We start from the raw sequence: 13,874 nt of genomic DNA on the forward strand, positions 1-13,874 counted from the left end.
TACAGACCTACCAGCAAAGTCTCACGGTTCTGTTTGAGGCACCTGAATGAATTATTTTAGTGAGCAGAATGCTATGTCTGATTGATCAGGCCTGAAATTTACAAACTGCAAGAGTCAATTCTACTTAGAAGCTTAAAGACTTAGCATGTAAAGGATGGTGGTCCTTCAGGAGGAAATTGGGTATGAATACCAGAAAAAGGATATACATATCAGGTAGCAAAAGCCAAATAAGTTCAAGACACATTTTATATTGTAGAGATTGGAGGGACATTGCTGGCTTCTAAGCTGTGGAGTGACATGACCATATGTGTAATTTAGAAGGATAGATCTAACCTAATGCGGAGAATGGATTGGAGGGTTGTGGCCATAGGAAAAGGCTCAGTTAAAAAGTTTTTACTAGCCTGGAGAAGAGATGATGAGTATATGAATGAAACTTTGGAATTGGGAATGGAAAGCTGCAATGACTCAGAAATGTACACACAGGAGCTAGAACCATAAACATTTACGTTGAACAAAATTCACTGGGGAAGGGAAGGAAGACATATAGAATATCTCTTCGGTTTTGGCTTTGGTGACATGGTGAGTAGTGATGCCATTCACTGAAAGTGGAACTACAGAAGGAGAGAGAGAGGAAGGTATAAAACAACAAATAGCTAATATCTAAAATGTATTTATGTCCATGATCTTTTTCATTGAGTGGCAGAGAAAAAGTATACTTAAAGTTTGTGCAATCTTTTTTTTTCCACTACAAACAACATCATTCACAGTGATGAATGACCTGAGGATGCCCTTTTGCACACACAGATACAAGGAAATACACAGGTTCTACAAATGTGTAACATAGGTACAAGCATGTTCACGTACACACAGTTTTGTATTAGCCTCACTTTGGTTAGTTTTGTCCTTTTCTTCTCAACTGCTTTTTTTTAAAAAAAAATATATTTTTTAACATCTTTATTGGAGTAAAATTGCTTTACAATGGTGTGTTAGTTTCTGCTTTATAACAAAGTGAATCAGCTATACATATACATATATCCCCGTAGCTCCTCCCTCTTGCGTCTCCCTCCCATCCTCACTATCCCACCCCTCTAGGTGGTCACAAAGCACCAAGCTGATCTCCCTGTGCTATGCAGCTGCTTCCCACTAGCTATCTATTTTACATTTGGTAGTGTATATATGTCCATACCACTCTCTCACTTCATCCCAGATTACTCTTCCCCTCCTCGGTGTCCTCAAGTCCATTCTCTATGTCTGCATCTTTATTCCTGTCCTGCCACTAGGTTCTTCAGAACCACATTTTATTTTTTTTTTTGATTCCATATATATGTGTTAGCATATGGTATTTGTTTTTCTCTTTCTGACTTACTTCACTTTGTATGACAGTCTCTAGGTCCATACACCACACTACAAATAACTCAATTTCGTTTTTTTTTATGGCTGAGTAATATTCCATTGTATATATGAGCCACATCTTCTTTATCCATTCATCTCTCAATGGACACTTAGGTTGCTTCCATGTCCTGGCTATTGTAAATAGAGCTACAATGAACATTGTGGTACATGACTCTTTTTGAATTATGGTTTTCTCAGGGTATATGCCCAGTAGTGGGATTGCTGGGTCATGTGGTAGTTCTATTTTTAGTTTTTTAAGGAACCTCCATACTGTTCTCCATAGTGGCTGTATCAATTTACATTCCCACCAAGAGTGCAAGAGGGTTCCCTTTTCTCCACACCCTCTCCAGCATTTATTGTTTGTAGATTTTTTGATGATGGCCATTCTGACTGGAGTGAGGTGATACCTCATTGTAGTTTTGATTTGCATTTCTCTAATGATTAGTGATGTTGAGCATCCTTTCATGTGTTTGAAGGCAATCTGTATATCTTCTTTGGAGAAATGTCTATTTAGGTCTTCTGCCCATATTTGGATTGGGCTGTTTGTTTTTTTTGATATTGAGCTGCATAAGCTGCTTGTATATTTTGGAGATTAATCCTTTGTCAGTTGAATCATTTGCAAATATTTTCTCCCATTGTGAGGGTTGTCTTTTCGTCTTGTTTATGGTTTCTTTTGCTGTGCAAAAGCTTTTAAGTTTCATTAGGGCCCATTTGTTTATTTTTGGGTTTTTTTTACATTTCTCTAGGAGGTGAGCCAAAAAGGATCTTGCTGTGATTTATATCATGGAGTGTTCTGCCTATGTTTTCCTCTAAGAGTTTTATAGTGTCTGGCCTTACATGTAGGTCTTTAATCCATTTTGAGTTTATTTTTGTGTATGGTGTTAGGGAGTTTTCTAATTTCATTTTTTTTACATGTAGCTGTCCAGTTTTCCCAGCATCACTTATTGAAGAGGCTGTCTTTTCTCCATTGTATATTCTTGCCTCCTTTGTCAAAGATAAGGTGACCATATGTGTGTGGGTTTATCTCTGGGCTTTCTATCCTGTTCCATTGATCTATATTTCTGTTTTTGTGCCAGGACCATACTGTCTTGATTACTGTAGCTTTGTAGTATAGTCTGAAGTCAGGGAACCTGATTCCTCCAGCTCCATTTTTCTTTCTCAAGATTGCTTTGGCTATTCGTGGTCTTTTGTGTTTCCATAAAAATTGTGAATTTTCTTGTTCTAGTTCTGTGAAAAATGCCATTGGTAGCTTGATAGGGATTGCATTGAATCTGTAGATTGCTTTGGGTAGTATAGTCATTTTCACAATGTTGATTCTTCCAATCCAAGAACATGGTATATCTCTCCATCAGTTTGTATCATCTATAATTTCTTTCATCAGTGTCTTATAGTTTTCTGCATACAGGTCTTTTGTCTCCTTAGGTAGGTTTATTCCTAGGTATTTTATTCTTTTTGTTGCAATAATAAATGGGAGTGTTTCCATAATTTCTCTTTCAGATTTTTCAACATTAGTGTATAGGAATGCAAGAGATTTCTGTGCATTAGTTTTGTATCCTGCTACTTTACCAAATTCATTGATTAGCTCTAGTAGTTTTCTGATAGCATCTTTAGGATTCTCTATGTATAATATCATGTCATCTACAAACAGTGACAGTTTTACTTCTTCTTTTCTGATTTGGATTCTTTTATATCTTTTTATTCTCTGATTGCTGTAGCTAAAACCCAAAACTATGCTGAATAATAGTGGCAAGAGTGGACATCCTTGTCTTGTTCCTGATCTTAGAGGAAATGGTTTCATTATTTCACCATTGAGAAGGATGTTGGCTGTGGGTTTGTCATATATGGCCTTTATTATGTTGAGGTAAGTTCCCTCTATGCCTACTTTCTGGAGGGTTTTTATCATAAATGGGTGTTGAATTTTGTCAAAAGCTTTTTGTGCATCTGTTGAGATGATCATATGGTTTTTCCCCTTCAATTTGTTAATATGGTGTATTACATTGATTGATTTGCATATATTGAAGAATACTTGCTTTCCTGGGATAAACCCCACTTGGTGATGGTGTATGATCCTTTTAATGTGCTGTTGGATTCTGTTTGCTAGTATTTTGTTGAGAATTTCTGTATCTAAGTTCATCAGTGATATTGGCTTGTAGTTTTCTTTTTTGTGGCATCTTTGTCTGGTTTTGATATCAGGGTGATGGTGGCCTCGTAGAATGAGTTTGGGAGTGTTCCTCCCTCTGCTATATTTTGGAAGAGTTTGAGAGGGACAGGTGTTAGCTCTTCTCAAAATGTTTGATAGAATTCGCCTGTGAAGCCATCTGGTTCTGGACTTTTTTTGTTGGAAGATTTTTAATCACAGTTTCAATTTCAGTGCTTGTGATTGGTCTGTTCATATTTTCTATTTCTTCCTGGTTCAGTCTAAGAAGGTTGTGCTTTTTAAAGAATTTGTCCATTTCTTCCAGGTTGTCCATTTTATTGGCATACAGCTGCTTGTAGTAATCTCTCATGATCCTTTGTATTTCTAAAGTTTCAGTTGTTACTTCTCCTTTTTCATGTCTAATTATATCGATTTGAGTCTTCTCCGTTTTTTTCTTGATGAGTCTGGCTAATGGTTTATCAATTTTGTTTTTCTTCTCAAAGAAGCAGCTTTCAGTTTTATTGATCTTTGCTATTTTTTCCTTCATTTCTTTTTCATTTATTTCTGATCTGATCTTTATGATTTCTTTCCTTCTGCTAACTGGGTGTTTTTTGTTCTCATGTGCTTTTGACTAATGTGTTCTTTCTGTATTTTATCAATCTTTGTAAGTGGCTTTAAATCCTTCTGGATCTGAAAACACGTTTTGTAATGAAATGCATTTAAGAGATAAGTAAGTAAACAACGTTAAAAAATGAATGCATTAAAGGTTCATGATCGGAAGAAAATTTAAATTACATAATACTCTTATGGGTTTTGACTGTCTGTAATGACTTCTCCATTTTCAGTTTCTCCAGCAAATCCCATAGTCTTCAAAGGGCCCATATTTTGTTGTTCCCCACATTGGCTTCTTCCATTGGGTGTTTTTAAAAATACTTTATAGTTTGGAATTCCAGGTTCAGATGCTATTTAGAGGTAGGTGACTATCTCAAACACCTCTTCTCTCTGTTCTTTGTCTAATCTTTATTGCCCTTGGTCTCCCAAACACATGTCCTGACTCAGAAGGAGAGAAAAAAATGGATAATGCATGGTAGGTAGGGGAAGATGATGAAAGCAAGATAGATCTGCAAGATGGGAGAAGGAAGTATTGGCCTTATGTACAGCTGCTTGATCATTGTAAATTTCACCCTTGATAATAGTAGCACCCAGCTTTGGAACACACAGGGGTTTCACACTTTCTCATGAATAAAGTCCCCAATCCTCAGGTAGATATTTGAGACTTTTGAAATATGGCCTATGGATTCTTCTTTTTGGTCTCTGCTCTCACTTTCATGCTTTGTCCCCATTGTTCCCTCTGTTGGAAGTGCCCTTCTTCCATTTTGGCCCCTCCACTTCTTATCTGTCACTGCAGGCCAAGGGGGCAGAGATTTCCCTAGTTGTTTTCTCTTACATCCCAGTTTTGGAGTTAACATGTTCCCCTCAGCATTCCTTCTAAACTATTTTGTCTTTATCTCCAGTTTAGCACTTAGCATATTTCAGCATGTTTATTTCCAGAATTCTAGGTATTTTGTGTGTGTGCATGTCATTTCCTTTCTTATGTCCTTAGAAATTTGATGGCAGGGGCTGGTCTATATTCATCTTGGTGTTGCTCTGCCTTCACAGAACCCAGTGTGATGATTCACACATAGGAAGCATTAAATGATATTTATTAAATGAAAGAGCAAAGAGAGGAATACATGGAAGGAGGGTCAGATGATGCCAAAAAGGAGGGAGCAAGAGAACACCATTATTATCAGCCAAGGGAGTGTAGGTGAGAGTATCATGGGTGAGATTAACTGAGGAATTGCAGTTCAGTGGCGAACAAGATGTTGACACTAAGAGAAAGTGGAACTAAGGTATGTGTGAAACTTTGAAGAGACAGCTATTTGCTCAGATATTTGGTCACACCCTCTTCTCCTCCTGTTCACTCCTCCATCAACTTATTCATAAATCAATGGTCATATGCTTTGCTTTATTTGAATTTAATACTTGGGAAATCCATGAGAAATAATGTCTTACTATAATGTAAAGTAGTGTCTTTATCTGTGAGAAAGCTAAGAGGACAAATATATGTCCTGGGAAACCATCACAATAAAGGATTTAGGAGAATGATCTACTGACTGGTCTCTGTAACTTGTTTCTCTTCATTTCCATTACCCCTCCCAGGGTATCTCTAGATTTTTCACCCATTCCTGATTGCAAATACCAATGGTGTTTGAGGATGAGCTGGGGAGAATGCAGCTTCTGAATTCCCTGTTTTATTTGCATACCTCCCACCTACTCAATAATATACACTTAGCACACATAATGTCCTTCCATGTGTAAAATCTTCTCTGTCCCCCACCCCCAGGAACAGATGCCTCCAGCATCCAGTCAATTTATTTGCCATGGTGCTCATCACACTGAACTGTGAGAGTGTGCTCATCACACATTAGCCTGTATGAAGGTACAGATATTGTTTTAAATTATTAAATCTGACCCAGCATCAGAGTGTCTGGCTCATATGGGCTCCTTAAAGAGTTGTTGAGTGAATATATACAAGCATGAAGGAATGAATAATACAGTAAAATAATCACTTCTCTTTAACTTGCTTGAAATTACTTGGCTTCTCTTACCTTTGGGTTTTTATTTTTTGAGAATTGTCAAGGACTTTGGGATGTTATGACTCTCTTAAGTAACAGGCAAAAATGTAATTTTATGAAGATTTAATGATATAATATCATTGCCAGCTGGTTTTAGCACTCAGGGAATTTAATAGAAAATTTGTAACATTGTCTTTAATTTGTTTAAATATTTATGAACATCGTTTTTGAGAAAACATATCTGGGGTTATTGTTTTATAGAATTCAATTTGGTGTGGTTTCAATGGTTTGGTGGTTCAACCTGTTTTAATAAATTCTGCTAGAACTGTCTGTAAATTCTCTGGAATCTGAGTGGGTGTCTTTTTGTATCTCATTTCTGCTCGTCCCACCTTCCAGGGCCCCAGATTAAATCAATGTGTCTGTCACAAGGATCTTGGGACATTCAGACCAGCAGTCCTCATCAGAACTCGTCATCTTCTGATATGGAATCTAGATAATCTGTGTCAACATATAGGAGAAATCCAGAGAACAAGCTGTCTGCCCAACCTGGGTCTGAGAAGAGGCCATTCTGGTCAGTGAAGAAGATCTCCAGCCAGACTTCATCTTCTGGCTGCAGATAGATGACTGTGGACCCTGAAGCCACATCATGGTTTCCTGTGTTGGCGTCAAAGGTCTTTATCCGGTACTGCCCATTGTGTACCAGCCCAATTGCCAGATGCTTATTTGCCAATGTGATATCATAAGAAAAGTAATAGATCCCTGGGAAAGCACAGATGAACTTCCCTGTTGCAGGGTTGTAGTGCTCTCCCTCATTGAAGAGGACCTTGTTAAATATAATTGGTAACCTTTCTTCTGGGTAGCTGGTTGTGATGCCAACAGAAAAGGCAGATTTGAGCACGATGCTTCCACATCTACAAACACCAGGCAGCCCTGGGTCCCCTTGCTCTCCTCTGTCTCCCTTTGGTCCAGGAGGCCCAACAGGACCTACTTCTCCTTTCTCTCCCTCAGGTCCCATGGGTCCTTTCTTCCCAGTCTCTCCTTGGTCCCCTTTCTCTCCAGCAAGGCCCAGTGGTCCAGTCTTACCTCTCAAACCTTCAAAAAGAGTTTATAGTTTAATTAACAGTTTCTGTAAATATAGAGTCACAAACAACATGCCCACATACCCTAAATATTTTTTCTCAGTCAACTTTCAACAGTATACTACTACGTAATTAATATTTAAATAAATCACTAATGCACTAAAATGGAAATAGAAAAATTTCATCAAAATGTCAAGAAAATTTTCCTGAATATGTAAGAAATCATTTAAAACCTGATTAATTTAAAATAAGTAACCGTCATTTTGATGACAGATTACCTGCTGCTAAATTAGACACATATAGATACTTATCTCTATAGGAGGAATTCAAGGAGCATGATATTATTCCCCAGAGTGAGGTCATGGGGGCAGACAGAACAAGATGAATCCTTAGAGGCTACTTAGTCTTATGCACCATTCTACTTCTATCAGGATTATTAATATTGGGTTGGCCAAAAAGTTTTGTTTGGGTTTGGAAAAAGCCCGAACGAACTTTTTGGCCAATCCAATAAAAAGTTAATCAAAGTGAGATTAGCTCATATTTATTGAACATTTACAATGTATCAGGGTCAATGCTTTAGGTGCATGCATTATCTTCTTTAAGTCCTGCAACAACTTTATGAACTAAGAATTATTATTATTTCCGCTGTAGATGAGAAAACTGAGCCATGGAGAAATTAGTTTGCTCAAGGAAACAGAGCTAGGGAGTGATGGAGCTGTGATCTGAACTCATGCCTGCCTGACTCTGGCATCCGAACATCTGGGGCAGTGGCCAGAGTGTCATTTGTAAAGTGCACCACAGTAAGGGCTTTTCAATATGTCACGATAACCAAACAACAGTGACTGCCACCACTGTGCAGGAGTTCTTTTTTGGAGGAGAAAACTGAATCCCAGAGGGGTGAAGAAACTTGCTTCAGTAGCAAGACTAGGACTGGAATCCAAGTCTTAGCCTAACGATGTTTCTCCTTCATCAAAATGCTTCTTACTTTTGGGGCTAAAATAAAAAACCTTTAATTCTTTTTGGCTCTGCAGCTAAATGGTTGTATTATTTTAGGCAAGTCCTTTACTTTCTCTGGGTCTCCATATTTGTAGAAAATACATAAGGGCTGTGAAAGGATTTCAACAAATTTAAAATCATCATACTGGAATATTTTCTGTTTGTTCAGATATTTATATCTACAGGTCAACCATAGGCTAAATGTAGAGAAATTGTGATCATGGGTTGAAAGTGATAAGCAAAATCTATTTAATTTTTAAACCTTATATGTAATAACAGTGACTTAAAAGTATAAAAAATGTCATTCAATTTTATGGCCAAATCCATTCCATAAATATTTTCTTGAAAAGTATCCAAATGATTGGTAATTTGTAATGCACTTTTGTAGTCAGGGAAAGCATATTGTTGTTATATTGTGTACTTTTACTCTTAACTATGTATTTGTTCTCAGGAACTTTTATTAAGCTAAACCTTTTATTTGATAGTGCTTTGATATCATTTATTTGAATATTACACATACATCAATGTATGAGTTTGATCATTTTTCAGTTATTTGGCAAATTTAGCAATGAAGTGTTCTGGATAATACAAGTTTCAGGAGAATTAAAGCTTTACCCTTAAAACATCAAGTATTTTGTTTCAGTAATTTTAGAAAGAGGTTGTGTAATAATTTATGATGCATAGAAAATGCTAATAATGAATGTAACCCTTTTATGGTCACTAGGATCAGCGTTGTTACGAGTCATAGGACCATCCTCCAGCTCTAGATGACTTTTGTTATTAAGTCGAAATTCCACTAGCCCCAGCCAGAACAAACTGGTATTTATTTCTGGAAATAAGGCCATAATAGTCTAATCTTTCAATGTTTGTTTCTTTTTGGTAGAAATGAAATATGAATACTATTTTACTGTTAAATTAACTTTTGAATCATGGACTACAACTTATACATTGTTATTTTATTTTCAATAGGAGCTAACTTTTGCTGTCTTCATCAGTGACTGATGCATCAATAAAAAAATTTTTGGCATCAGTAACAATTTCTGCCATTAAATTTCATTATGTACTGAAATTTCTTTGCCTCTATAACTTTGGGCAAGTCACTTATTGTCTTAGTTTCAAATGCCTCATTTGTACTATGAAGAAATTGGATCTAAGTTCACTCTAAAGCCGTTGGGAAAGTAGTAAACAGTGACTCAGCAGACTTGGCAAGCCCTAATTCAGCCATGGATTAGTTAGGTGACTGTGAAGAAGGGGCTTTACCTCTCTGACTTTAGTTTCCCAGTCCTTGAAATGAAGGTGTTGGACTAGATTGCTTGAGGTTTCATCCTCTTGAAAATTCTTTGAGACCAAACCGTAAATACTAAGATGCAATTTTACAATGCTAGCCGTGAAAAGATCTTTATAATCTCAGCACTTGGATCTCTGTAGCTATTTAATATTTTGAACTGCTGGGAGTTAGATAATCAGGGACTAGTGGTAATAATTTACAGTAATTCTTTCTGTTTGCGTGAAGGATTTACCCTTGTGATAAAAGCCAATTAATGAAGAATGGAATGAAGGGATAAATCATTCCCCCTCCCTATTCAGTCAGACATAGGCTGGGTAGAGAGGAGAATTATGGAGTGTTAGTCTATGCTTAGATACTGAAGCTTAGAGAGAAAGAATTTCTTCTTAGTTCTCCACAAAACAAGCTTACAAGGATTTTTTTCTTCAGTGCCATTTCTTTTTTCCTTCCATCCATCCATCCATCCATCCATCCATCCATCCATCCATCCATCATATATGTATGTGTGCATGCCTACATTTATCTAAACCATCTAATACTGATTGGTCATCCACTACATGCCAGGCACTGTTCCAAGGGCTGAATGCCATTGACATGAATGACACCTGTCCTACCCTCAAGTTAGCTGTTATGACATATGTTGTGGTCTGCAAATATGGGCCATAGCTAAGTTCATGAATATCTGAAGTCATATAATGAAATAGAATAATCTGTTCATGAGGTGGTTCTAGTGTTATCTGAAGATATTTATATGGATGTGCATTCACATTAAATTAGATTTTAAAAATATGCTACCACAATAATTGCTATAGACCAGTGAGGGAGACAGATATTTTTACAGAAAATTGATAATTCAGTATAATAAACTCTGTATTTGTAATTTAGAGTAGGGAAGTTGGAGAAGATATATACTTGACCTTGCCAGCGGGTTGAGGTGGATGTGGTGGGGATGAATGAGAAGACATATATGGTATTAAAGGGGAAACAGGAAGCAGAAGCTTCCAGCCAAGTTGTGTCCAGTTCCAGCCACATTAAAAGCTAATTCTCAAAGCCACAAGACTCTGTTCTTATTGTTTGTAAGTGAGGTGTTCTTCTCTTCATTGACCACAAACGCATTTTTACCTTTCTTAGCTGTCGTATATCCTTACTTGTGTATATGTATCAATATATATTGGATTTAAATAACTAAGGTTGGGAAAGTCTTTTTTACTTTTGAATCTCAATTTCGTCATTTGTAACATTATTATTATTGATTGTAATTTTAGCTAATAAGGTTATGGCTGAAATTAAGTACTAAATGTAAAATTGCTGACACCTAGTAAGTTCTTAATTAATGGTGATGATGGTGATGTTGATGATGATGATAGTGACATATTGTAATCATGTGTTTCCACATTGGCCTCCCCCACCCAAATGTTTGCTTATCAAGGCAGGGACAATGTCTTGTTCATGTTTGCATTCCCTAGATCAGTATTCTCAACTGGGGGCAATTAAACACTGCCCACCAAGGGAAAGTTGGCAATGCCATAAGACATTTTCGTTGTCACAATTGGTGGAGGATGTCACTAACATCAAATGGGATGCTGCTAGATGTCATTCAATGCACCAAATAGCCATCCCACAGTTAATAATTATTTGGACCCAAATATCATCAGTGTGGAGGTTGAGAAACACTGGTTTAGAACAAAACTGGAGAGCAAGAGGTGCACAAAAAAGTTTGTTGAATGAAAAATGCATGAATGAATGCATGGATGGATGAATGAATGGATTGATGAATATGGGGGATAGCTGATCTCATATATGGTTAAAATTGTAGCAATTATGAACGTTCAATTTGCTCTGAATACATATCCATATACATATCTTTAAATAACACTAGAACTACCTCATGAAATGGATAGCTCATTTCTAGTTTATTATATGGCTTTGGATATTCACAAACTTAGCTAAGACTAATATTTGCAGATCACAATGTAATAAATAATAACAGCAAACATTTACGGAATGCTTACTACGTGACACTTATTCTATTGAGTACTTTACATGTATTACCTTCCTTAATCTTCACAATGACACTTACTACCCCCAGCTTACAAATGAGGAAACCGAGGCTCAAAGAGGTTTTTTCCTCAAGGATGCTAAGTTAGTAATTGAAGATGTCATGTCTTTCTGACTCCAGTGAATGTTTCTGTGACTCCTACATTATTGCTTCTAGACACAATAAACTAAAAGGACCAGTAATATCTAACTATGATCCTGGTGTTATTATAGGATTTCAAACGTATTCATGATCATGATACAGCAGTAAGAGTGTTCATATGTGCTACCAAATAGAGCCTTTGAAAGACGTAAGCTCCAAATGAAAAGTTCTTTATCTGATGTTGAAAATTTACCTAAAGATACTTTATCTAGTGTTGATTAAGGGTCATAGATTCAGTAGCTGCTTATTTGCCAAATATTTTCTGCATGATAAATTCAGCAATGAATTGGTATCTAACCTTCTGAATATATATTATGATATTGTTTCATATAACACCAGTAAATCACGTGCAATGACTAGATAGAGATGTATTTCTTAGATCTACTGATTTTTTCTTCCTGTCTTTTGTTCCACATTTTACACTCAGAAACTTGTTTTCAAAGACTGATTCCATCCAAATCTTCCTCTTTTAGGTTTAACACAACCTTACTAGAATTTCAATTCGGTTTACTTTGAAGGATTGCAGAATCTGGCAAGCTTCATGGGCCAACTTATTTGTGGGGAAAAAAGTGAAAATTACTGAAAGAGTAGGACACAATTGTGCTGCTGTAAAGAGCAATAAGACATCTATATTTCAGCCGCTACAGGACAGGTGGGAGAGTGTTGAACTAGGAAAGGTAGGCTATACAGTATTATTGTCATTTCCTTTGTGACAAGTAAGCCTTTTGTGTCTTTGTTAAGGATATGAGTGCAGAGCAAGATGGCCCCTGTGCTTTTGGCTCCTAGTTCCTGCCTCTCCTTCATCTCTCCGTCTCCTCCCCGTCCATCTGTCTGTCTATCCATCCATGCTCTCTCGCATGCAGCCACTGCCCGCTGGCTGTACCAGCCCAGAGGTCACGGACATCAGATGTTCCAGATGACTCCAGCTCTGCCAGTCACTAGACATGCACTTCCATCTTCAGTAATTCATTTAATCATGCTACCGCTCTGTGTTCTCGTGTATAAAACGTGATCACGTCCCCTTGAAAGAGGTGTCATTACGATGCAGTGAGAATGCAGGTAGAGGGTTTAAAGCAGTATCTGAAGCATAGTGAGGACTCAGTAAATTGTTACGATTAATGAAGGTGAAGTTGAGAAGGGACTTAAAGGGCAATTCTCATTAGAAAAAGCAACAAAACAAGGGAGTGATTTTCAGGTGGGGGTGACAGAGGGGTTTTTTTATGGAACTTCATTCATTACCTGCAGCCCCCTTTTCACCTTTCTCTCCTTTCCTGCCGTCTCTACCATCTCGTCCTGGAAGGCCGATCCGACCATGGGGCCCAGGGGAGCCATTTGCTCCAGGGGGGCCTGGAGGTCCAGGTAAGCCAGGAATGCTACAGATATATCTTGGGGAGTAGCTGTCTCCTTTGAACTGATTACCCCGAGGTTGTCCACTCGCACAAATGGCAAAACTTGTAACATAGAGCAAGACAAACATCTTTGGCTCTGGAAGAGAAACACACGGACATAAATGCATCCTCTTAAGTGGGGATTTTGGCATAACTGAACATGAGAATGGACATTTGCAACAATTCACCCCAGGGCTCACCTCTCCATGTGTGTCTAAATACCCTGTTTGCCCTCATAATACCATTGAAAATTATTAGCACTTTATTGATAGAGAGTTCTCAGTGCCCCACACAAGGGCTGGTGGAGATGAAGTCGGTGAAGATTTTAAAAATTCCAGAATAAATCACTTTGTTGCATTTTCTTTTCTGCAGGAATCAATGGTGGACTTTGAAAAACAATGTTTTGTTTTTGCAAAAGTACACATTTTTAAAAAGAAAATTAGAGATGCAAATGAATAAGATAAACATTAAAGTTATTCTCACCACTCACAGATAATTACTCTTTACATTTTGACGTATACATCCTTCTGGTGTTTTCTTTCTATGCTATGAAGAAAAGTGATGTTATGACATTCCTGCAAGTCTTTAACTTTTTTTCACTTAACAATATGTTGTGAGCATCTTCCCATGTCAAAAATTATTCATAACATTAAAAAAATTGTTGCATTTGCTTCTACTGTCCTTTATGTACAACATTCCCCATTATAGACGTTTGCTTCCAGTTTTCTGCTAGTATAAACACCATGCTAGATAGACACCTTTATATCTAATCTTTGCAT

At 37.2% G+C, this 13,874-nt stretch overlaps 2 protein-coding genes across 11 annotated transcripts in view; both read right to left on the bottom strand.

Annotated features, from left to right (window-relative positions):
• The window catches only part of CC2D2A (coiled-coil and C2 domain containing 2A), a 183,485-nt gene extending 170,440 nt beyond the window's left edge, over positions 1–13,045 (bottom strand). For all 3 annotated transcript variants that reach the window (XM_082389471.1, XM_082389468.1, XM_082389467.1), the window contains exon 1: positions 12,947–13,045. The gene's annotated coding sequence lies outside the window, so the exon portion shown is untranslated. The remainder of the gene's footprint in view (positions 1–12,946) is intronic.
• Positions 6,256–13,874, bottom strand: part of C1QTNF7 (C1q and TNF related 7) — a 147,989-nt gene continuing 140,370 nt past the window's right edge. For all 8 annotated transcript variants that reach the window (XM_082389540.1, XM_082389533.1, XM_082389538.1 and 5 more), the window contains 2 exons: positions 12,947–13,192; positions 6,256–7,239 (listed from right to left, as the gene is read on the bottom strand). In XM_082389540.1, coding sequence (XP_082245666.1) covers positions 6,608–7,239; positions 12,947–13,184 — 870 coding nt within the window. In that variant the 5' untranslated portion in view covers positions 13,185–13,192 and the 3' untranslated portion in view covers positions 6,256–6,607. The remainder of the gene's footprint in view (positions 7,240–12,946; positions 13,193–13,874) is intronic.

The sequence above is a fragment of the Balaenoptera borealis genome, assembly GCF_965194805.1.
Source record: "Balaenoptera borealis genome assembly, chromosome: 4".
Lineage (NCBI taxonomy): Eukaryota > Metazoa > Chordata > Mammalia > Artiodactyla > Balaenopteridae > Balaenoptera > Balaenoptera borealis.